Below are 25,000 nucleotides of genomic sequence, written 5' to 3' on the forward strand. Positions count from 1 at the left end.
GTTGGATCCCTGGTCAGGGAACTAGAGCCCACAAGCATGCCGCAACAAAGACCCAGCACAACCAAATAAATAAATTAAACAACAACAAAAAGATATTCTAAGATTTGTGAGGCTTTTCATTCGAAAGTAAATTGGTGACTTTTTAATATCTCAAGTTACAAAGATGGTATTATCATCAAGCCAAACATTAGAGGAGCAAATATGTATGTTATCTCCTACTTACACTAATATTTTACTGTATTTATCAGGGCTCATTAAAAAAGTATGAGGAAAAAAAAATCTTACAGGCTTAATCCTAAGTGTGTATTTTCCCAGTGCTTATTAACATTACCAGGTTACTCACCTCCACAGAGAAATACTTCTCAATCAAGTTTAATGAAGCTTTGTACACAGACTCATTTTCATGGTTTTGTAGAGCTTCAATTTTGTCCAAACCTCCACATTCTTCAATCATTATACTAAGTTTCTCAGTTTCACCTAGTTTCTCAGCAGCCTGAAAAAAATTTCCAAGTTTAGTAGCTTAAACTTTGAACGTTCTGTTTTAATGAAGAAAACAATGTCTACGTTTGACTATCAATATATATCAGACAGAAATAAACACAACAGTTCCTTCCATAATCCTATGAGATAAAACTATCCCCACTTTTATCTACATTTTACATTTTTTTTTAAATTCAAGGGAATCAGACCTGTAATTGCTCTTAGCAACTACTTCTGTAGCCTTCAGCCACAAAGATCTTCGTATAGCTCTCAACCTTTTCTGTGCATCAAAATCACCTCAGCAACTTTAAAAATGACAGTATATCCAGGTTCAATTGGTCTGTGATGGGAATAGGAAATTACTAGTGTAAAAGCACCCCAGATAATCCCAAGATGTATGTAGTCAAGGAAGAGAACCATTGTCCAAGAGTAAAGATGGCCTACAGTATGTAAAAACAAATTCCCTGGCGCTTCCCTGGTGGCGCAGTGGTTGGGAGTCCACCTGCCGATGCAGGGGGCGCGGGTTCGTGCCCCGGTCCGGGAAGATCCCACATGCCGTGGAGCGGCTGGGCCCGTGAGCCATGGCCACTGAGCCTGCGCGTCCAAAGCCTGTGCTCCGCAACGGGAGAGGCCACAACAGTGAGAGGCCCGCGTACCGCATAAGAGAAAAAAAAAAAAAAAAAAAATTCCCTGGACTGCATTATTTGATGATATAAAGAACCTATTAGGTGTAAGAATGATATTGTGGCTAAAAATGTTTTAAAGTTCTCAACTTTTAGGAGAAACATAAATTTTAAAAAATGAAATAACTTACTTGCTTCAAAATAAAATTTTAGGGCTTCCCTGTTGGCGCAGCGGTTAAGAATCTGCCTGCCAATGCAGGGGACATGGGTTTAAGCCCTGGTCTGGGAAGATCCCACATGCGGTGGAGCAGCTAAGCCCGTGCACCACAACTACTGAGCCTATGCTCTAGAGCCTGTGAGCCACAACTACTGAGCCCACATGCCACAACTACTGAAGCCCACGTGCCTAGAGCCCGTGCTCCACAAGAGAAGCCACCACAATGAGAAGCCCGCACACCGCAATGAAGAGTAGCCCCTGCTCGCCACAACTAGACAAAGCCCGCACGCAGCAACGAAGACCCAATGCAGCCAAAAATAAATAAATTTTAAAAAAATAAAATTTTAGGTAAGGTGAGTCGAAAAAGAGGCCAAATGTTGACAATTATTTATGCTAGGTGATGGATACACTAGGGATCATTATTCTAAACTCAACTTTGATATGTACAAATTTCCATAATCTGAAGTTTAAAGTTGTTGAGTAAGACCTACCTACCACCAAACACCATGACAAGTGCCATGTGATAGCATGCTTGGATCAATTAGGAACGGAACCAGAAGAAAAATATAAAAAAAATATAAAATATAAAAAAAAATATAAAATATAATTAAAATAATTATATATAAATTATAAAATATAATTAACTCGGTCATTCAAATTTTTTTTTTTTTTGCGGTACACGGGCCTCTCACTGCTGTGGCCTCTCCCGTTGCGGAGCACAGGCTCCGGACGCGCGGGCTCAGCGGCCATGGCCCACGGGCCCAGCCGCTCAGTGGCATGTGGGATCTTCCCAGACCGGGGCATGAACCCGTGTCCCCTGCATTGGCAGGCGGACCCTCAACCACTGCACCACCAGGGAAGCCTGGTCATTCAAATTTAATTTCACCAAAATTCAGTAACTGGGGAATTAAAAATTGTCAAGAATTAAAAAATTCTTGACAAAACAAATAGGTATGAATAGTGTCCACATATGTACCTGACCTCAATTCAGGTGACATCATGCACCTGTCATCTCCTTTATATCTCTTACAATCCGTTGTCACACCTTTTATCAAGAGTGTGGCCCCCATAAATGTCTCTGATTCTGCGGCCCCCTGAGTAAGCTCAGCTGCCCCCACCCCCGTCACCTACATAGCAAACCAATTATCAAGTCCAAATTCAAACACATGCCACCTTCTTAAGACTTACCTGAAAGATATTTGAGATGGCATCCAGAATAACCAGAATAATTTTAGTGTCTTTCGCAGTTAGGAGGTTCATCAACGGTTCTATTATGCCACAATGAACAAGGTATACAATCTGCTCAACTGTTCCACCGCTTGTGTAGTTGGTCACAGCCCATACAGCTTCCTTTTGTGTCTTAAAGTCAGCCTAATTAACATAAGGAAACAGGTTTATTTCAGAATGGTCATAAAAATAAGAATCCAAAAGTACCGTTTTAGAAAAACGGTGACTAAAACTACCAACTGGTTCTATCCAAGCTTAAGTAAAAGAAATGACTATTATTTAGCAAAGGCAGTTAAGTAAAACTTAACATTAGTACATTAAGAATCTATCAAGTGCCTGTTCATAAACACTAACAAATCCCTTATTAAGTCCTAAGACTTCATTACCTTAGAGAGAACGCCAACAAGGAATGGGACTAATCCATGATTTACAACTTGCTGTATCTGGTCCTGGCGGCCAGCTGTAATGTTTGACATTGTCCACGTAGCTTCCTTCTGAATATTAGTTTTGGAGTTTGTTAGCAGGCTGGGAAAGATGGCAAGTGCTCCTGCATCTATTACAACCTGAGTCTGTTCATCTGTCCCAGTGACAATATTCCCTATGGCTCTTAGCGCGGGAGTCTGAAAAGGAAAAAAATGTTGACGCTGGCGGTTATCTTTTATCTTTTCCAGCACTGCTCAAAATCTCTATACCCTAAAAGTTTTGACAAGTAAGAGGCTCATTATATGGCCTAAAATAGACAATATGTCAATATTAGTACCAATTGATTATGCTTCTTACACTTTATATTCTCACCTGAAAGTTAACTTACCACAATTGGCAATTCAGTAGCTCCTAAAAGCTTCACAAGTTGGGGTACAACCCCAGTTTTCACAACCATTTCAATCCGTTCATTTGGACCATCGGTAAGGTAAGAAATAGCCCAGCAGGTATCAGCTAAAACTTCTGGATCATCGTGATGCAGGAGACGAACTAAAGTAGGAAGAATTTGCTCAACAGCATCTAAGGGGGGTGCAGGATTCTTGTTGCGACAAAGATTTGAAAGTGTCCAGGTAAGATTACGTAAGTAACCACACTGGGGGAAAAGAAACGTGCAATGAAGTGCTCTGTTTTTTGAGAAGGTGGGAAAATTAGAATCAATGAATAACTTGATGTATATTAAGTAAATTACCGCTAAAGATGACAAATCAGGAACCGCCAAAAGTGCCAACAGCGGGTCAACCGCACCATACTTGATAACCAAGTCTCGGAAAACCGAGCCATCACCTTTAAAAAAAAAAAAAAAAAAAAAAGGCAAAGTTAACCATAACTATTTGTCTAGCACCATCAATTTCAGCGACTGAGTGCACCAGTGTCTTGACGCAAAGAAAACACTCTCAGAAATTCCTTAAATTAGATGCCACTTCCACCCCTTATATGCACTGGAAGCAAGTAAGTTCAAAACCCAACACAGACGTCACTATTACTTATGACAAGGCACTTCTACCAACCTCAGTATGACTGAAGACACTCAGTCAAAAGAATTTTAAATCCAAGTACCTGCAATGTTTCCTAGAGCCCATACAGCTTGTTCACTAATGTGAGTGTGGGGAGATGCCAACAGAGAAATGAATGCTGGGATAGCACCTCCATCTACCACAGCCTTGGTCTGTTCTGATGTCCCAGAAGCAATGTTAGTGAGGGCCCAAGCAGATTCAAACTGAATGGGACTACAGTCAGTTCTGCCCAAGAAGGACACAAATTTTGGAATCAAACCAGCCCGGATTATGCTGTCTATAGGGGGCTGTTTCTCCCTGGAAAGCAGTTTCCTAAGGGTAAGCAAAAAGAGAAACAAAAGTTGAAGGTGATTAACAAAACACGTTCATATAAAAAAAATTTAAAACACAACTCAAGAGTTTAGAACTTTAAACAACCTTTTACAGTAAAGCACTAAATGCTGAGACATCCTGGAATTTAAGAGGAGCTGAGCAGACTGGTTGCATGGCGCTACCATAAGTTGCGTCGTAAACTACTTTTTTTCCAAAACTGAGATATTACCAATAATGTAGAACCTTCTCTCTGCATCTCTGCAGAAATCTACTTTAGATCTTATCACTTTTTAAAAACTTTGACAATCTGATAGCATTGCACTCTCACTGTTAATTTAATTTGCATTTATTTCTCTGACCACTAGTGAAGCTAAACATCTTTTCCATGATCATTTGTCAACAGGATTTGCTTTTCCCCACACTGTCAAGCTACAGAAATTACTAATCCTTTCTATTATGGATATCACAAATATTTGTGTATGGTGGGAGATAAGAGTCTACATATATTTATTTCCTAAATGGACGTACCATTCTAAATAAATGTGCTAATCCCATTCCTGAATAATTCCTCCTTTCCCTGACACTGACTTGAAATGCCACTCTGACAAAAACTTTGTAATTTTGTTAAAAAGTACACCAAAAGGTTAACAGTGATTATCACTGGAGGTTGATGGAATTTAGGGAATTACAGAAAATTTTACATCCTCCTAAGGGAAGATTCTAAAGAAAACAGGCCTAGGCCTGGCTTAACCTTTACTTTACCCACACCACCTGCTCATCACTTTCCCACCAAAAAATGTAAAAAGGCTGATTTCTTAGGGTACCCATTCTATAGCAGACAAGGCTTACCTAGCAGCTTGAGTAGCTTGGAGCTGGCTTTCCAAATTGTTGCTATTTATGCCTTTGACAATGTCATCAACAGACCAATTTACAGTGCCCTACAAGAAGAGTGGAATTAATTTTGCAAATTATCATTTTTAAGATTAAATACAGGGCTTCCCTGGTGGCGTAGTAGTTAAGAATCCGCCTGCCAATGCAGGGGACACGGGTTCAAGCCCTGGTCCGGGAAGATCCCACATGCCGCGAAGCAACTAAGCCTGTGCGCCACAACTACTGAGCCCGTGGCTCCACAACAAGAGAAGCCACTGCAGTAAAAAGCCTGAGCACCGCTAATGAAGAGTAGCCCCTGTTCGCTGCAACCACTGAAAAGCCCGTGTGCAGCAACAAAGACCCAACGCAGACAAAAATAAAATAAATAAAATAAATTTATTTTAAAAAAAGGATTAAATACAAACAATAAAATCCCAACATGAAGACATTCCTAAGTTTATAATCAGTTACTAAGAGTTTAGCCCTACATTAAAATTTGCCTGTTAATGAAATATTCATTTTTAATATGTAGAACAATTCTCAAACTTGGTGTCATGATTAAACAGTCTCAAGTAATGGAGTATCCCAGCATTTAGTCACTAGATAAAGTAGCTGTGAACAACTTTAAAAAAATGAATTAGAGCACTGTGAAGGTTATTCCTATCTTAGTCTAAATCACTTGTATTTAGATATGCTGGGATTTTTCATATCTAAGTTTGTTATCTATTCATTTCCACAGTAGTGTTGCAAATATAAATGTATAGGTTGTGATCATAGGTTTGAGTTAACTGTAGCACTGCTTTGAGAACCAATGCTACAGTTAGCTCAAAAAGACAGTGTCCCTTTCTCCCTATAGGCTTACAACTTAACAAGGAAAATGTGACAAGTAAACAACCATATAATAAACGGCTATATGTATAACACTATATATATTTATATATATATATATATATATATAGTGTTATATGTATATAGTATTATACAGAATTTACTCTCCTTTTTTGGTGCAGAATGGGGTGCTACAGAAATTCTGAGAAGGGAGCATTTTTCCTGTTAGGCTAACCAAAGAGTGCTATAAGGAGAAGATGGAATTTGAGTATAAAAACTCAAGAAATAGCGCATAGGTGGAATTCAATTAAAAAAAAAAACTGATAAAATACGGAGTGCTAAAGTAAAGCATAACGTGAAAAAAAGTAGGAAAGTGCCCAATATCTTTGAAAGATGAAATACATAAATTTGAAAATCTAAGATGGGTCTAATTTACAAAAAACCTTCAAAAAATAAGGATTTAAAACCATAGGGCTTCCCTGGTGGCGCAGTGGTTGCGAGTCCGCCTGCCGATGCAGGGGACACGGGTTTGTGCCCCGGTCCAGGAGGATCCCACATGCCACGGAGCGGCTGGGCCTGTGGGCCATGGCTGCTGGGCCTGTGCGTCCGGAGCCTGTGCTCTGCCACGGGAGAGGCCACAACAGTGAGAGGCCCGCGTACCACAAAAACAAAAACAAAAACAAAACAAAAAAAACCCATAAAGTTTCTAAGATGTTTAAAGCAGTATTTTAGGAAAATTTTTAGGTAAGTAGTATGTGTCACAGAATGAAGGGAAAGATAAAATTAGGAGACTACTGAAAGTATTTCAGTACTGAGGAAAAATACCTGAATAAAGCTGGTGACAAGTACCAAAAACAGAGAAGAAAGAAAGGGAGGAAGGGAAAGAGAAAGAGAAAGAAAGAGGTAGAAATAAGATGGTTCTGGACACGATTAACTTTCAATTAACAGTTAAATGGCCAGGTCAAGGTATGAGCTGGCAACTGGAAATGCAGGGAAACTTGAAGGGAGATCAGAGCTAATGACAACCTTAGAATCAGCTTCAGTAGATTACGGAGGGTGGGCAGGAAAAAGACAACACATCAGAATTACTGACTGGGAGCACACCAAAACAGATCTTCACATTTGATAGTTAAAACCACAAAGCTAGGAATGCTATTTAAATTTCTAAGAAAAGCCCCATATTGATTTTTCTGGGTTTACCGTAATTCATAAGCTAAAATATCCTTACCTGGTTGTTGCGGTTTTCCTGCAGTGGAGAAGCAGCATCATCTGGAAAAGAGCTGACATTTCTCCTTTTCAGCATCTGGTCATCCTTCTTAGCTTTCCTGAGCTCCACATTAACTTCTATTCGGCGCCGCCTCATTTCCTTGAGAAAAGACAACATATCATCTCACCTATTACATCAGTTTTTGTTGCCAAGTGAGGGCACTTTTTCAAATTCGCTCAAAATTTTGACCCCCTTTCCAAATATATTCCCGTTTAAAAAATATCATAGGAAAGCAACAGAAGGTACTCACTGTACTGTCTTTCCCCTTGTTCTTGAATCTGTTAAGGCGGGCAGCTGGGGAATTAGCATTCTCATTGGTGGACATGGTTATGAGACAAAGGGAGAAAGCTATAAGATGAGGGAGAGAAAAGAATTTCCATTTTATCATTTTGAATTGCAATAAGATGAGCATTAATGGAATTATCAAACACATATTGAGTCTACATTTCTATATTAGAGAAAGAACTTCATTTTTCAGCACTATTAAACAGCTTTGGCCAAATGATCTTTGGCCCCTCCCCTCTGAAGGGCTGATACTTCCTGGAGCAGTACTGTCCACCAGAAATATAATGCGGGCTGCATAAATTTAAGTTTCCTAGTAGCCACATTTTTAAAAAAGCAAAAAGGAACAAATGAAATTAACTTCAATAATATATTTTATTTAACCCAACATATACTTTCTCATTTCAACACGTTACATCAAAAAATTACTGAGATATTTTACATTCTTTTTTCTTCGAGATCTTGCGGGGACTTTAAGCTTACAGCATAACTCAATTCAGACTAGCCACATGCGTTTGGGGCCTACCACACCGGACAGTGTGCCTCTAAACTCTATATTGGATCCATAAATAGTTAATGGAAGACAAACTAGGGGAAATGAGGTTACAGTTAAAATCTATGTCCTAGGGGCCATAAATTCCGATCCTCTGGAGCCTCTAATGTCTTTAAAAGGCCCAAACAGGTACGTTCTCCACGTCTGAAAATTTTTAAAAATCGGATTCATCATTACATTGTGGAGTCTTTTATAAAATTTCCTGCCCACCCACCCTGAACACCTGCGACGTAGTTCTGCATCTTCAGCATCTCGCATACATTTTCATTTCCAGAAATTCTGAGCGAATCCACTAAATTAGGCTGATATCAGCTGTGCTTCACTCAAACTCAGCTACGTAAGAGCATTCTCCAAAAGAGAACAAAAGTAAAAGTCCTCCTTACAAGTGGCTATCTTTAATTCCTTTCTGTTCTTTTACGAAATTGTGACACAGCCAAACCAGGGCCTACGTGTTAAGAGACAGAACTTCCAACCGCCACCTCCATCTCCAGTCCCTTCCTCTGCCCCACCCCCCCCAACCCCGACCCCATTTCGGGGAAGCAGCAGCGGGAACGGGAGGAGGAGGAGCCAGAGGCGCTGGGCCCCCTACTGAGGCTTTCCTCCTCGGGCCTCACTCTGATTCTCTCTCAAAGACGATCGCGGCTGTTCGCAGGGCCTCGAGCCCTAAAGCCAAGCACTCTCATGGTGCAACACCCGTCTCGTCAACGAACTACGCCCGCGAGGCCTCGTCAACCAGAGAGGCCAAAGCCAGGCCGGGCACCTACCCCGGGCCTCCCCTCCCGCCACCTGCAATCCGAGCGCGGCCTTGCGGGCCAGCCGTTGCCGCTCGGGCCGGGATGCGGCCTCAGTTCGTACCTACACAGCCGGCTCAAGCTTCCACAGGAGGCGGTGCGGGGCGCACAGGCTGCGGATCGACTGCGCTCAAGACGTCCACCACGGTCAGCCAGAGGACGGTGTGGCTCGAGCAGCCGGCCGGCGCGATTTAAATTTCCCGGTGGCCCCGCATTCCGATTGGCTGGTTCGAGCTTACGCTATGCGCCCATTGGTGGATTTGAAAAACACGTTGGGGAGGGGGTCAGAGGGCCCCGAAGAAGAAAGGATAGCATCGCGAGATAAGGGAGAGGCCGGGCTATCCCAGAGCGCCTTGCAGTTCGGAGGGGAAAGACTCCAGATCCCGGCATGCAGCGCGAAGGGCAAGTTCCCAGTCTGCCATGGCTGGAAAGTTGGCTTTTAGCAGTGGGTTTATACCTGTACGGTGGATGGTAGTTTCCCTGGATGTTTGCCTTAAACAAGTACCACAAATGATTCCCAAAATAATTCTCTTTCAAAATCTTGATATAGAAATATATTGCTATGCATTTTTCCGCTGATAGGACTCAGAAGGAACTTGGCCGGGGTTTCTGGCCATCAAGGAGGGGAAGGGTAAGGCAGCTATGTGCTGCATTTTTTAGGTGGTGTTGATGTTGTTGTTTAACTTGCGTCATAAAAGACTGCATAGAAGGCACAAATATGGTAACAAAAGGTTTATTATGCCTGTTTCTCCAGTCTTATTTTTAATAATTTCAAATACAGTAGAGCTGCAAATCTTTATCCGTATTTGCCAAATGTTAACATCTGCCACGTTTACTGTTTCTTTCTCTATGTAAATATATATATACACGGCTTTTACATATTACTTTTTGAACAATTTGAGAGCAAGTCTGAGAAATCATGTCCCTTTACCCCTAAATATTTCGGCTCGTATCTTGTAAGAATTCTGTTATATAACCACACCACAATCATCAAATTCAAGACAACTGAACTTTGATGCGATTACTTATTTATAGTCTGTGTTCAAATTTTGTCAATTGTTATAGTAATGATCTATGCTATATTTTATACATTTCTGAATAAAATGTATTTTCTTGTACTTTTTTAAAAAGCATCAGTGTTGGTTATCAGAACCTCAGGATTATGGGCCACTTTGTTGTCTTTTTGCAACTTTTCTGTATTCTGAAAAGGGTATTTTTAAGAAAAGCTGTATTGGCTTATTTTTTACTATAGATAAATTCAAACAATGAACTTCATCCCTTCTCGCAGGCAGTTTTGCCAGCCTCACTCATTGTGTAGCAGCTATGAGAGTCATAGGAGGTTGATTCTACTCCCACCTAACCAATCAGCACAATCCTATCCCCCTAAATGCAAAAATGTGGAAGGATTTCACCTCCAAACCAGTCACTGCAAGGCATTCTCTTGGCTACTGTGAATGGTTCTGGGGCAGTCATGTGACCTAAATTCATCCAGTTGGGAAGGCTGTGCCTTTTGTTTAATGATTAGAGGTTGGAAAGCAGGCTCTGTTCTTCTGAACGGAGAGATGTGAGTCCTAGAAATCTGAATTAGACAGTCGTAGAGAAACCAGGATCAACAGCCTGCCTTACCTCAGAAAGCTGCAATTATATGACTTTGAAATTACATCATCCATTTCCTTTGTTGTTTAAGCTCGTTAAGTTGGGTTTTCTTTTTTTTTTTTTTAATTTATTTTTTGGCTGCGTTGGGTCTTTGTTGCTGAGTGTGGGCTTTCTCTAGTTGCGGCTAGGGGGGCTACTCTTTGTCGCGGTGCGCAGGCTTCTCTTGTTGCAGAGCACGGGCTCTAGGCGCGCGGGCTCAGTAGTTGTGGCGCACGGGCTTAGTTGTTCTGCAGCATGTGGGATCTTCCCGGAGGAGGGCTCGAACCCATGTCCCCTCCGTTGGCAGGTGGATTCTTAGCGGTTGGATTCTCAACCACTGCACCACCAGGGAAGCCCCAAATTGGGTTTTCTTTTGCTTGCAAATATTGGGTACTATGTGCCCAGAATTGTTCTAAGTGTTTTACCTTTATGAATACATTTAATCTTCACACCTGTGTGAGGTAGTATTATTATTTGTTCCATTTCACAGAAGAGTGGGTGGTTAAGTAACTTGTACAGGTTCGCACAGGAGTAAATGGCAGACAGGATTCAAAACCAGGCCATCTCATTCCAGGATCCGTGCTCTCTGACCACTATTCTGTGCTTGCACCCGAAAATAACCTGAAACAGAAGTAAAATGTCAAAAGTGAAAGTTGCCTTTGAAAGATACAACCTTGTCCTGGGAAAGCATACACCCCCAACTCTTCCTATTGTAGTTTGGATGGAGATTCAGGAGAGGGTCTGTCTGGCCTAAGCCAATCAGTACATTCCATCCCCCAGACACAGGAATTCGGTGATGAAGATGTAACACAATGCAGTAAAATATTTACTGAGACTTTTGTGAGCTATCCCCTCTTTTCCAGAGGACTGCGTGCTGTGATGATGTGAGCCTGAGAATGAAGCTGCTCCAGAGAAGCAAACCCAAGTGTGCCCAAGTCTGAATAATTATAGTTTACCTGTCAGTCATTCTTTCAAGAACTATGTTCCACTGAAAAAGCAGCCAGTTTAGCCTGCAACTCAAACATTGAACAAATGTTTTCCTCAAGAGACAACCACTGAATTCTGTGGTAAAAGTGATTTATGCATAATTCCCATTTTGTCACACAAAATATTAAAAAGATGTGTACTCAAGGGTCAAGATTTAAATTAATAATTCTTATAGTGTCATCAAGGATGTTCTTAAGTGAAGCTGGCCCAAACTCCCTCCCCTCCTTCCATTGCACAAAGGTGAAGAATAACGATTATTGCTAACTTAGTGTCACTGCCTTGATTCACTGTGTCAGTTTTACCCACCATTGCTTCTGCACCATCGTTGCTATATGGTTATTTATTATTCACTAATAATGTCCTAGTTTTTGTTTTTGAAAAGCATTTCCTGGATGACTCAGGATCCACAGGTAATAAAACTGACACGGAACACACAGACACATAAGATTTGAAAGATGCACACCAAAATGTTAATAGTGGTTAACTCTGAATGGTAAAATTATAATCAATTTCAATTTTTGTTTGGCTTAACCCCATTTTATACAATTTTAATATGAACAGGTATTATGTGTCTAAGAAGAAAATGAAATCGTGTATTTTTAAAAATAACATGCAGCACCTTTATATGCAACAAGCATACAGATAATATGCATGCGACCAGAAAATCTCTAAATCTTTATCGAAGACCTAGCTTTAGGATAAAAATAAAACAAAATTCGTATTATTTTGTATTTAGGGACCTCGTTATATTTATTTTCCCTTCAATTCGGAGGGAAAGAAGAGATGGGGAGAAAAATGGATGTAGCTGAGTGGGGGAGAAAGGCAGATTTGAAGAAAAGCCTGTTCACCCTGGAAAACTCCCAACAGCTCCCAGCACATAATGTTATCCAATTAACGTACTTTGAATAAATGCAGGGGAAAAAAAGGGAAGGAGGCAGCTGTTAGGGACGTGAAGGTTGGGGGGATGCGGTAGGACCTCACCCCAGAGGAAGGTCGCAGGAACTCTGCAAAATGCAGAGTCCTGGGACCGCCCTGGTAAATAGAATTAGAACGGGGAGAGGCCAGGCATTGGAATTTTGTTTAGAGTTCCCCCCCCAACCAAGTGCGCCTAGTATGCTGCCAGGACTGAGACCCTTCCGAAAACTCAAGAGGAAACAGCTCCCCCAGAGACACCCAAAGCCACCCGCGTGCGGGCCACGCAGTACCAGGGCAATGGGGTGCGGCAGACCCTGCGCATGCGCGCGGAGGCGCTGGCGGCGGGACGGGTCGAGGGCGCAGAAGTGCGCAGGCGTGTGCTGCAGGCACTGGGGGCGGCTCCCAAATCACACACCGCCGGAAGGGAGGCCGCAGAGCGCGAGGGCGGTGCGCGATGATGGCATTGCGTAAGGGGACGGTGTGAGAACCCGGATCCCGTGGTGACCCAGTGGCCTAATGGATAAGGCATCAGCCTCCGGAGCTGGGGATTGTGGGTTCGAGTCCCATCTGGGTCGCATGGAGATTAGTTTTGGTGGAGAGGGAAACGCGGTGATGAGCACGAAAGTAGATTTTGAAATGTCGTAATTTCGCTTTCTCCACAGCGATCTCGACGGCTATCCTATTTACAAATTAGGAAATGCATCTCCGAGTTCTAACAGCACTGGAATTGAGACCTTGCAAGTGAAAGCTAAAACCTGACCCAAAAGAGGAGCATTTACTCTTGCTTACTTTATACTGATCTTTAAAAGAAAAAAGTCTTAGGAAACAGCAACTGCCAACTGGACAGATGGCATCATCTCTTTTTCTATCTTTTAAAAATGGATTTCATCATGGGCAGCCACACATGCAAAACTTCCTCCCCATTCTTATCCCAAGGGGTGTGTGATCAGATTCAACTCTGCTGGGTCCAAACATTTATTTCCAGTACTAAGGAGAATATATAAGCAACTGTGTTTTTACCTGTGTTAAAACATACAAATATAATAAATATAATTTATGGTTTCTATCCCTAAAGTATAATGAACAACAAATTGTAGTTGGAACATAAGGTTTGTGTGTGTGTGTGTGTATTTGCAAATTAGTGTAATTAAAAAAAATACAATCAGAGTTTAAGTTTGTCAGATTGGTTCAGTTGACTAGCTTGAAAAGTTTAAACTCTTCTTCTAAAACTTGTACAAGAGGAATATCGAGGAGTAAATCCTACTTCTGAAAAACAATTTAAATACTAAGTGCGATGTGGTTTCCTGGATTTGAGCCTGAAAAAGGTAAAGGACGTTACTGGAAAAACCAGTGGAATCAATACATTCTGGAGTTTAGTCACCAACAGTATGCCAATGTTGATTTCTTAGTTGTAACAAGTATACATGGTAATATAAGATGTTAGCATCAGGGGAAACTGAGTGAAGGGTATATGGGAGCCCTCTGTTCTATCTTTGCAACTGTCATGTGAATCTGAAATTATTCCAAAATTAAAATTTATTAAAGAAAAAAACCCTAAACAATCAATGGGGAAATTCAGCTGATACCTTTACCCCCCACCCTTTTTTTTTTCTTTTTTGGCCACACCGTGCGGATCTTAGTTCCCCGGACCACCCACCAAACCCGTGCCCCCTGCACTGGGAGCACAGTCTTAACTACTGGATCGCCAGGGAAGCGCCCCCCACCTTTTTTAAGATTAGGAATGTAGTGCTGAATTTAAAAACCGGAACACATTTACAAATAAATAAGCCCAGGACATAATTTCCAGCTGCATTCTTGGTACCTCAGCGCTGACGGCCACATTAGGTCCTTGCTACAGCAGGTACTCAAAAAATCGGAGCTGCATTGTCTCCTGCCTCCTACCTGTAGGCAGCATCTGGGGACAACGGACAGTGACAATGTCTCCGTGGTGCAAAGGCAAGCTTGCTCTCATACACAGTACTCAGCCTGAGGACTGGGCAGGACAAACTCCTCACAGGTCCTCCCCTCTCTGGGCTTCTGACAGGCCTGCTCGGCCTCCAGCAAGCTCACCTGACCCTCCCACCTCATTTCTCTCCTTCAGCGTCTCCTCTCAGCCCAGCTCCTTCTCTCTGGCAGATTTTTTGTGACTCATTCACCATAGTTCATTTGGCTGAAGTCAATGCCTACTGAACACCCCACATTCAAATCATTCCATGCAAATTCCACATTTTCCTCTTCCCTCACCTCCATCATCTCCCCCGTGTTTTCCCTCTTCTGTCTCACATGAAGAGATGTCTCTCCTCCAGTCCCAGGCCAGTCCCTCCCTCTGATTTTGCTTCAAACTCCTCTCTCCTCAGAAAACTTGTCTGACACTTAGTAAACACTCAGAAGGTGGAAGCCCATTAATTCCCAGTAAACACTCAGAAGGTGGAAGCCCGTTAATTCCCCCCCTTGACTATGTCTTCGTTTGCCTCTACTGGCTCTTTCCTTTGAGCCCCAAACATTCTACAGATTCTCCAGTCCTTAAAAGCTAACCCGTGAGGGCCTCCCTGGTGGTACAGTGGTTGAGAGTCTGCCTGCCAACGCAGGGCACACGGGTTCGAGCCCTGGTCTGGGAGGATCCCACATGCCGCGGAGCGGCTGGGCCCATGAGCCACAATTACTGAGCCTGCGCGTCTGGAGCCTGTGCTCCGCAGCAGGAGAGGCCGCGATAGTGAGAGGCCTGTGCACCGCCATGAAGAGTGGCCCCCGCTCGCCACAACTGGAGAAAGCCCTCGCACAGAAACAAAGACCCAACACAGCCATAAGCAGAAAAATAAATAAATTAAAAAAAAAGAAAAAAGCTCACCCTTGGTCCTGGGCACCTCCCTCCATGCAGTCAGGTTGCCTCAAGAGCGGCTCCTGAGTCCCCAGGGTATCCTTCTCTCCACCTGCCATGTTCTCTTCATTCCTCTGTCACCGGACACACTCCTCCTAGAGAGGAACCTCTTAATTGGCAAATTTAAGAAATACCTTTCAGTCCTTTTCTTGTTTGACTTTGACCTGAAGTTTGACATTCTTTTTATTATTTATTTTTGGCTGCGCTGGGTCTTCGTTGCTGCGCGCGGGCGGCGAGTGGGGGCTACTCTTCGTTGGGGTGCGCGGGCTTCTCATTGCAGTGGCTTCTATTGTGGCAGAGCACGGGCTCTAGGCCTGCACGTGGGCTCAGTAGTCGTGGCTCGCAGGCTCTAGAGCGCAGGCTCAGCAGTTGTGGCGCACGGGCTTAGTTGCTCTGCGGCATGTGGGATCTTTCTGGATCAGGGCTTGAACCCGCGTGCCCTGCACTGGCAGGCAGATTCTTAACCAATGCGCCACCAGGGAAGCCTCCGGTCCTGTCTTCTTGAAACACACCCTTTTCCCAGGCTTCCAGAGAAATGTGTTTTTTTCTCAGTTCTCCGGTCAATTTCTCAATCTCCTTTGTTAGTTCCATCTTGTTTCCAACAATGGAAACAAATCAGCCCAACCTGAGCAAAGCAAATGAGAATTTACTGGAAAGACATGGGGAAGGGAGGTGCTTACTAAATAGGGGGGCAAAACTGGAGGACCAGTCGTGGGAACCAGCAAGAGTAAGGACACACCAATGGCCCCCCAAAAGCAAGAAGCTGGAAGCACAGTGACTCTCAGAGCCAGGGACACTTGTCAGGAGGCCACCACTGCTGCCATCATTGCCACTTGTCATGAAGCTAGACCTGCAATAAGTGCCTCTGATCGTTTTCTTCATCCTAGGGTCACTTGCTGCAGAATCAAGTTTCCCAGGAAAAGCTCACAATTGGCCCAACTTTCTCCTGTTGATTCATGGGGCCACAAAGGAATCACCCTCCCACCAATTCTTCCCCAAAAGGGGAAGAGGTAATTCCTTAAAAAGAAAAAGAGGCATGAATGCTAACTAGCCATGCAAAACACCGGCACCTATCCTCAGCACAAATGTTGTACATTTTATTTTGAGTATTCCATATTAATTGTTCCATCATGACTGTTGATTTTAGGTGATGTAGACTGGGTTTTTTTTGTTTTTTGTTTTCTCTTTCAACTTTGTTTTAATGAGTCTCAGAATCCTCTGACAGATTTTTGGTCCAGTTGCTTCCATTAAAAAGTTCTGATTTTAAGAACTAATAACTTAAAATTGCCACACACACACAAATGGTCCACAAAACGTTCTCCTTTCCGTCTGAAAGTTTTACGATGCATTGTTATCATCAACCAGGCTCATACTATTAAACTTAAATGGCCCTCTGAGACCGTTCTTCCACCACTGATTAAGACTGGGGTGGCAGGTATTGGGGATAACACTCATTTAGCCTTCTGCACTTCTGGGCAGACCTGGTAACCTTGCCGTCTTACAATGCACAGGTTAGCCCCATAACAACGAATCATCTGGCCCCTTGTCTAGGAACTGCCTTAGAAGCTTGACAAACAGGGATGGTATGACTATATTATTGATGGACCTCATGAAAAACATTTTAGGGCCTTACTAATTGTCCCCTTTTTTTAAATCATTTTTCCTTTGTCCCCAAGCAATCTCAGGGGCAACGTGAGGAGTGGGTCGAAGGGCACAATATTAGTATTGTATTAGTCCACATTTTCAAAACTCATTTAAGAATGTCAGAAAGTACACCAGAATTAATATTAAAATACAAGCCAATGATATTAACATTCAGAATGATCATACGTTTAAATTTTACCGGATTTCAGTATTAAAAACTACAGTAAAGTTGCCATTTTTCTCCACTCCTCTCGAAAAATCCTACAAAAGCACAAGGGGAATTAGAAGCAGAACCACAAACAACACCATCCGTGAAACTAGGAGATATCTGCAACTCCTCAAATAAAAGGAGAAGAAAGGGCTACCAAAAGCAGCGAGGAACCAACACGGATAGACGCCAATTAGAAGAGGATGCTCATGGACGCAGATCTTAGGAAATGCCAGCAGAGGGCGCTTCTCCAAGGGGAGGGTCGCACCCTGAGAGGCAAAACAATAATCCCTTGTTTGCAGTAAGTAAGACTGGGATGTGCGGACAGCGTCAGGTCCTCACAGGGACAGACACGTGTTCTGGGTATGGATTTGCCTTCTTTGCCTGCAGGGCTTCTGCTAGCACGACCATTCCTGGACTTAGACACTGCCAGAATGCGCAGGTCCAGGAACCAAGTAGAGGAGGTAGGGGTGGCTTCTCCCACTATGACCCCTAATAATTCCCTGGAAGAATCTTTTTGCTTTCCTTGACAGTGATCTGGGACTCAGTGGGTCTAGAGGTTCTAGTGCCCAGTGGAGAGATCTTTAGGCCAGGAAATACTATCATGGTTCCATTCAGTTGGATCTGAGGCTGCCCCTTGGCCATCTGGGACTCCTCAGGCTGCTGAATCAATAGGCAGAGAAGGGGGGCGGTCACTGTTATAAGCTGAATGTTTATGTTACCCCCAAATCGATGGGTAGAAGCCACAGTGTTATGGTATCAGGAGGTGAGGCTTTTAGATGAGGTCAGGAGGGTGGAGCCCCAGGATGGGATTAGTGTCCTTATAAAACGAAGAAGGGTCCAGAGCCCTTTCTAAGTCTCTGTCTCTCTCTGTCTCTCTGTTGCGCTCTGTCTGTCTGTCTGTCTCTCTCTCTCTGACATGTGAGGAGACAGCAAGAAGGCAGCCATCTGGGAGCCAGGAAGAGAGCTCTCACCAGAGCCCAACCATACTGAGACCCTGATCTCAGACTTCCAGCCCCAGAACTATGAGAAATGAATGTTTGTGGTTTAAGCCGTGCAGGCTGTGGTACTTTGTTATAGCAGCCCCAGGTATGACAGTCCCTGAACTAAGCCTTGGTGAACGACGTGATTACCAACGGGAAAACGGTCTGCTACTTAGTGGAGGAAAGAGGAAATGTGTGGAATCCAAGGATTCACTGGGGGGCACATCTTAGTGTGCCCTTGTCCCAAAGACCCAGTTAATGGGAAAGTACAGCAATCCAATAAAGACAGGACCACCAAGAACTCAGGTCCTACAGGAAAAAAGTTTTGAGTCTCCCTACCAGGCATAGACCCCTGCCCAGCTGAGGGTAAGAGGAACAGGGAATAAATGATGGAAGAAGGCAGTTAAGATGATCAACTTAGACCTTATGGCCATTTGTAGAGGAACCTTCTAACAGCTACATTTATGTTAATTGGATCTTTTCCCGTCTCTTTAATTTCTACCTTATATAAAGAGCACTAATAGTTTTGGAATCCATTAATTACTAGCTGTATAACCTTGGGCAAGTTACTTAATCTTTCTCTTATCCCTAAACTGGGATAATAAAAGTATAAGCTCATATATTTATACAAAGATTTAATACTTGGAACGGTGCTCAGTAGATGGCAGCTATTATTATTGTTATTAACAATAGATTTTCCTTTACATTTCATTGTAATATTAGACAAGGCAGTTCCCAAATTAAGAAGGGAAAGATTTCCCAATTTTATTATTCATTTCAGAGGTGATTTATTGAACTACAATTGCATATTTATATAGAATGTTCCAAAATTTGTAATTTTAATTTTTAAACCCCTCAAAATTAATTTATAAGATATCTTTTTACTATAGTTGACAAAATCATAATAGAAAAAACATCCAGGAGAATGGTAGAGACCCCAAGTTCAGCATAATGATTACCTCTGGGAAGGAAAAGAAATTGGATGAGGGAGGAGGCTAAGGGGCCTTCAACTGTGTGTTAGTTATTTATTGCCACAAAACGAATTACCCCAAAATTTAGCAGCTTAAAACAGTGAACATTATTACTCACGCTTTCTCTGGACCAGGAATCTGGGAGTGGTTTACCGGGTGGTTCAGGTCTCCCAGAGGGAGGTTTCAGTCAAGCTCTGCACTGGGGCTGCAGTCTTATCTGGAGGCTCAACTGGGAAAGGATCTGCCTTCAGGCTCACTTACTAGCTGTTGGCAGACCTCAGCTTCTCACTGACTGTTGGCTGAAGACTTCAGTTGCTTCCTTGCTGTGGGCCTCTCACAGACTGCCTGAGTGTTCTCCCAACACAGCAGCTGGCTTCCCCCAGAGGAAATGATCTAAAAGAAAGAGGTAAGAGTTCATTGTTTTTGTAACCTAGTCTTGGAAGTGTATATTATCACTTTTTCCATATGCTATTGGTCACTCTGACCAGTCCTGCTACAACTACAGGGGACTTGTAGTGGGAAGGGACTACACAAGGTGTGAATACCAGGAAGTAGGGATCACTGGGGACCAGTCATCCTGGAGACTGGCTACCACTAACTATATCTGTAATATTTTAACATTAAAAAAACATGAAGCAAATATGGAAAAAATTATTAAGATTTGATAAAACTGGGAAACTGGGTCATGCTTATGCAGGTATTCATTATATTATTTTCAATAGTTTTCTCTTTTTTCTTTTTTCTTTTTTGGCCACCCTTTGCGGCCTGTGGGATCTTAGTTCCTAGACCAGGGGTTGAACCTGGGCCCACAGCAGTGAAAGTGCTGAGTCCTAACCACTGGACCGCCAGGGAAGTCCCTCAATAGCTTTCTGAATGTTATTTTCCCCTGAAAAATGCTCAGAGGAAGACAAAGCTCAAATAATGATGACAAAGAATCCCGAAGACAATTTCAAGAAACAGACATTTTCACAAAAGCACAAGAAATGGTCCTTGTGAATCAGGAAATTATAAGCAGGGAGTAGACTGAGATGAAAGAACAATAGGATGAACAACAAAAAAGAACTAACTAATAATAATTTCTTAGGATTAAATTCCTTATTGGAAGGAGCCAAATGCATAGTTGATGCTACTGAAAATGAGATCAGGATGAAAAGGAAAAAGATAAATAGATAAAAATGATGAGTGAGAAGATAAAATACATGGAAGACACAATCAAAAGGTCAGTATTAAGAAAGTAACAAAAGAATAGTAATATTTGTCAGATTCCCAGGATGAAATGTGGATGTATCTGAAGTAAAATGAAGTCTTATTCATTTGAAAGTGAAACATTTGAGGTGTTCCCTGTAAATGAGAAACACCTATAAAGCAAACTGTGATAAAGCAAACTATGATTGATAGTCAACAGTTGGTAAAGTTCTCATCCATGCAATACAAAAGTTTTAGAAATATTTGAGAGGAAGAGGCAAAATATCATTATTTATAAATTATACAGTTTTCTACTGGGAAAACCCAAGGGAATCTATGGACAATATTTGAAATATTATGGTATATACACCTATTGGGATATAAGCAATAAATATGGGTATACACAAATCAGTACCTATTCTATACACCTTCCAAAACCAGTTAGAAAATATAAAGGAAAAAAAGATCCTTTCCACATTATCCAGGAAATGTTTAGAGCTTAGGTGAAGAAAATGATAATATTCTGACAGAGGGAAAAGACTCAGAGAAGTGTAGAGATATTCCATTTTCATGGCTAGAAAGACAATACATGACAGTTGTCAATTCCTGTACAAATCTATACATTTAATGCCTATTTAATGCAATTTTAATTTAATGCAAATTCTGTTGGATTTTTTTTTAACTTAGCAGAATAATCCTAAAGTTCACATGGGAAAAAATATATATAATAGTCAAAACAATTTTTGAAAAGAGATATATTACAAGATCACTATAATTATAATAATGTCCCACTGTGGGCATATAGGCATGGAAATAAACAGATGAAGTAACAGAGAAGAAAGTCTAGAAATAGACCTACATTTATTAGAAGTTAATACTCTCCACGTTAAAGGTGACAGAGATCTCAAATTTGGGAAAGGATGGATTTATTTGCCAATTGGATTAGACAACTTTCTAGTTATTTAAGAAAAAAAATAAAATTAGATTCTTACCTGACACTATGTTCCAAAATAATTTCCAGATGGAATCAAGATTTAACTACAAGCACTAGAAAAAAATATATATATAAAATTTTGAGTTAGAGAAAGTCTTTCTAAGCATGACACAAAAGACACCAGGGAAATTGTTAAACAAAAGATTGATGGATTTTACTATACAAAATTTAAAAGTTCTATGGCCAAAAAATCACTAAAAAGCTTAAAATCAAATGAAATTCTGTGAAGAAGTATTTCCAATATATATAATGGACAAAGGGTTAAAATTCTGAAGCTATAAATAGCTCTTAAAATCATAAAGGAAAATCTGATCATTCTAATAGACAAAGAATATGAACAGGCCATTAAGAAAAGAAATCCAAATGGCTAATAAATCTATGAAAAAATGTACAATGTCACCAGCAATCAAAGAAATATAAATTTTTAGAAAAGAGAAATCTTAAAAAAAAAAAAAACTATTCAGAACAGAAAGAATATCAAATAATGATGCTTTGATATTCCAATGTGGAGAAATACTCATTATTACACACCTACACTGATTGATGGTCAGTGTAAACTGATATATATCTGGGGAACAATTCAGGAATACATAGTAAAACTATTGAAATTATCATCTTTTTTTTTTTTTTAATTTTTTCGGGGCACAGTCTCCAGACGCGCAGGCCCAGCAGCCATGGCTCACGGGCCCAGCCGCTCCGTGGCACGTGGGATTCTCCCGGACCGGGGCACGAACCCGTATCCCCTGCATCGGCAGGCGGACTCTCAACCACTGCACCACCAGGGAAGCCCTCATATCTTCTGACTCAGCAATGTAATAGTCTAGGAATTCAGTCATTAAAAATCATCATGGAAGCCTATATTTATTGAAATGAAAAGACGTTACCATATCATTAAAAAATTTAAAACCTGTCATAAAATATGTATATACCATGTTCCCATTTTTATATAAAGAAATTATGTAACATATCTACATGTACATATATGTATAGGAGAAAAGTCTGGAAAGTTTCTGAGCTTTATTTTTTTTTTTGGCCGCAACGCACTGCTTGCCGGATTTTTTTTCCCGATCAGGGATTGAACCAGGCCCTCAGTAGTGAAAGTGAGGAGTCCTAACCACTGGACTGCCACGGAATTCCCAAAAGTCTGGAAATTGATCCATCAAAATATTTATAGCAGTTTTTTCTAGATAATAGGATTATAGCTGATTTTTTTCTTAACTGTAATATCTAATTATTCTGCTATGAATATGCATTACTCATATACATTTTAAAAGCGTTTATAAATGGATGGAAGACATCACAAAAAAATAACCAATAGATTCAACCATATAAACAGTAACATTTTTTTTAAGAACAATTTGTTCTTTTTTTAAGTGTTTAAACATTTTTTAATTTATCTATGGCATGTGGGATATTAATTTCCCGATCAGGGATTGAACCCTTGCTCTTTGCAGTGGAAGCAGGGAGCCCTAACCACTGGACCACCAGGGAAGTCCCAACAGTAACATTTCTTATTTAAGATATCAAAAATTAGGGCTTCCCTGGTGGCGCAGTGGTTGAGAGTCCGCCTGCCGATGGGGCCGGGAGAATCCCACGTGCCGTGGAGCGGCTGGGCCCGTGAGCCATGGCCGCTGGGCCTGCGCGTCTGGAGACTGTGCTCCGCAACGGGAGAGACCACAACAGTGGGAGGCCCGCGTACCGCAAAAAAAATAAAAAAAAAATAAAAATTAATAGATCAGGGACTTCCCTGTTGGCACAGTGGTTAAAAATCTGCCTGCCAATGCAGCAGACACGGGTTTGATCCCTGATCTGGGAGATTCCACAGGCCTCAGAGCAACTAAGCCCATGAGCCACAACTACTGAGCCTGCATGCCACAACTACTGAAGCCTGAGAGCCTAGAGCCCGTGCTCTGCAATGAGAAGTCCGTGCACCACAAGGAAGAGGAGCCCCTGCTCGAGGCAACTAGAGAAACCCATGAGCAGCAATGAAGACCCAACGCAGCCAAAAATAAATTTAAAAAAAAATTTAGTAGATTAAACTATACAACACTTCAACACCACAGAACACCTCCCCCTCTGTATTCTTTCCAGTCACTACCCCTCCCCAGGATAACCATATCCTGACTTTTAACTCCATAGATTAATTTTGTCTATTTGTGAATTTATAGAAATAAAATTACATAGTATAGAGTCTTTTGTGTCAGACTTCTTTTACTTGATATCATGTTTATGAGATTCATCTATACTTTGCTTTTGTAATTGTAGCTCATTTAATTTCATTGCTGTCTAGCAATGATTATGGTTCACGATTTTGTCCCCAGGAGACATCGCAATGTCTGGAGACAGTTTAGATGGTCAAAACTGGAGGTGGGGGGCGCTACTGGTATCCAGTAGATAAAGCCAGAGATATCGGTTAACAATGCATGACAAAGAATTATCTTGCCCAAAATGTCAATAGTGCCGAGGTGGAGAAACCCTGCTCTAGAGTATTTCAGTATGTCTCAATACACTCATTCCTTTGTTAACGGGGACACGGAAAGTTTTACAACAGCAAAAATTGAAAACAGCCTAAAATGTTCACAAATGATGGTTTGTCTAAATGAGAACATATTATGGACTTATGAGATTTCATATCTACAAAGATTTTGTAATAATATTTTAATTTTCATTGAATAAAAGCTGAATACAAAATTGTATACATGACAGGTGAAATGGGGAAGTGCCCTTGTCATGGTGTCATGTGAACAACACAGGATCCAAAATAGTGTTAGTCCTCTGATGGCATCTGTGTGAAATGGTATCTAAGAAAGAGCCTGGAAGGAAAAACATGGGAATATTGCAGTGATTGTTGTTTTTTTTTTCCTTTAATTAATTAATTAAGGCTGCGTTGGGTCTTGGTTGCTACACGCGGGCTTTCTCTAGTTGCGGTGAGCGGGGGCTATTCTTTGTGCAGTGCACGGTCTTCTAGGCACGTGGGCTTCAGTGTTGTGGCATGTGGGCTCAGTAGTCGTGGCTTGCGGGCTCTAGAGTGCAGGCTCAGTAGCTCCACGCATGTGGGATCTTCCCAGACCAGGGATCGAACCCGTGTCCCCTGCATTGGCAGGCGTGATTCTTAACCACTGCGCCACCATGGAAGTGATTGATGGTGGTAGTTCTTGTGTCTACTCTGTTTTTATTTTCCAAATTTTTCATTACAGTAACGTAGTTATAGGAAAACAAAATCAAGAATTAAAAAGCAGCTACTTAGGGAATTCCCTCGAGGTCCGGTGGTTAGGACTCAGTGCTTTCACTGCCGAGGGCCTGGGTTCGACTCCTGGTCGGGGAACTAAGATCCCACAAGACGAGTGGCATGGTCAATAAATTTTAAAAAATAAATAAATAAAATTAGAAAATAAAAAGCAGCTACTTACCATTGTCTGTGGAGAGTCCATCTATAGGGCATCGAGGCTCTCAGCATCTTCCCCCATTGGGGCTCCTTCCCTAGTGTGCCGCCATGCTTCCTGGGCCTGGGTAGATTCACATGCTCTCTTGTACCCTGGTGCCATTGCATGTGCTGTTGTCTCAGCCTGCAATGCCTGCCCTCCCTGGTCTATCGGGTGAGTCCCAGTCATTCTTCAAACCAGAGTTTATGTGATGTATCCTATAGCCTTTTAA

General features: G+C 41.8%; 1 protein-coding gene and 1 non-coding gene across 2 annotated transcripts; one reads left to right on the forward strand and one right to left on the reverse strand.

Moving 5' to 3' along the window:
* Nucleotides 1-16: 16 nt before the first annotated feature.
* On the reverse strand, nt 17-9,124 carry LOC102983234 (importin subunit alpha-1). Its single transcript, XM_028487208.2, has 10 exons — nt 9,011-9,124; nt 7,571-7,668; nt 7,282-7,419; nt 5,205-5,293; nt 4,087-4,355; nt 3,719-3,813; nt 3,359-3,622; nt 2,934-3,167; nt 2,509-2,691; nt 17-493 (listed from the first exon to the last, which is right to left on the reverse strand). The coding sequence occupies exons 2-10, from the start codon at nt 7,643-7,645 to the stop codon at nt 296-298; spliced, it is 1,545 nt and encodes a 514-aa protein (XP_028343009.1). The 5' UTR covers nt 7,646-7,668; nt 9,011-9,124; the 3' UTR covers nt 17-295.
* A 3,861-nt stretch (nt 9,125-12,985) lies between these two features.
* On the forward strand, nt 12,986-13,058 carry TRNAR-CCG (transfer RNA arginine (anticodon CCG)). The gene has a single exon. It is a non-coding gene; the product is annotated as a tRNA-Arg (tRNA).
* The last annotated feature ends 11,942 nt before the right edge of the window (nt 13,059-25,000 follow it).

Source organism: Physeter macrocephalus, unplaced genomic scaffold (genome assembly GCF_002837175.3).
Source record: "Physeter macrocephalus isolate SW-GA unplaced genomic scaffold, ASM283717v5 random_1420, whole genome shotgun sequence".
NCBI classification, from domain to species: Eukaryota; Metazoa; Chordata; class Mammalia; order Artiodactyla; family Physeteridae; genus Physeter; species Physeter macrocephalus.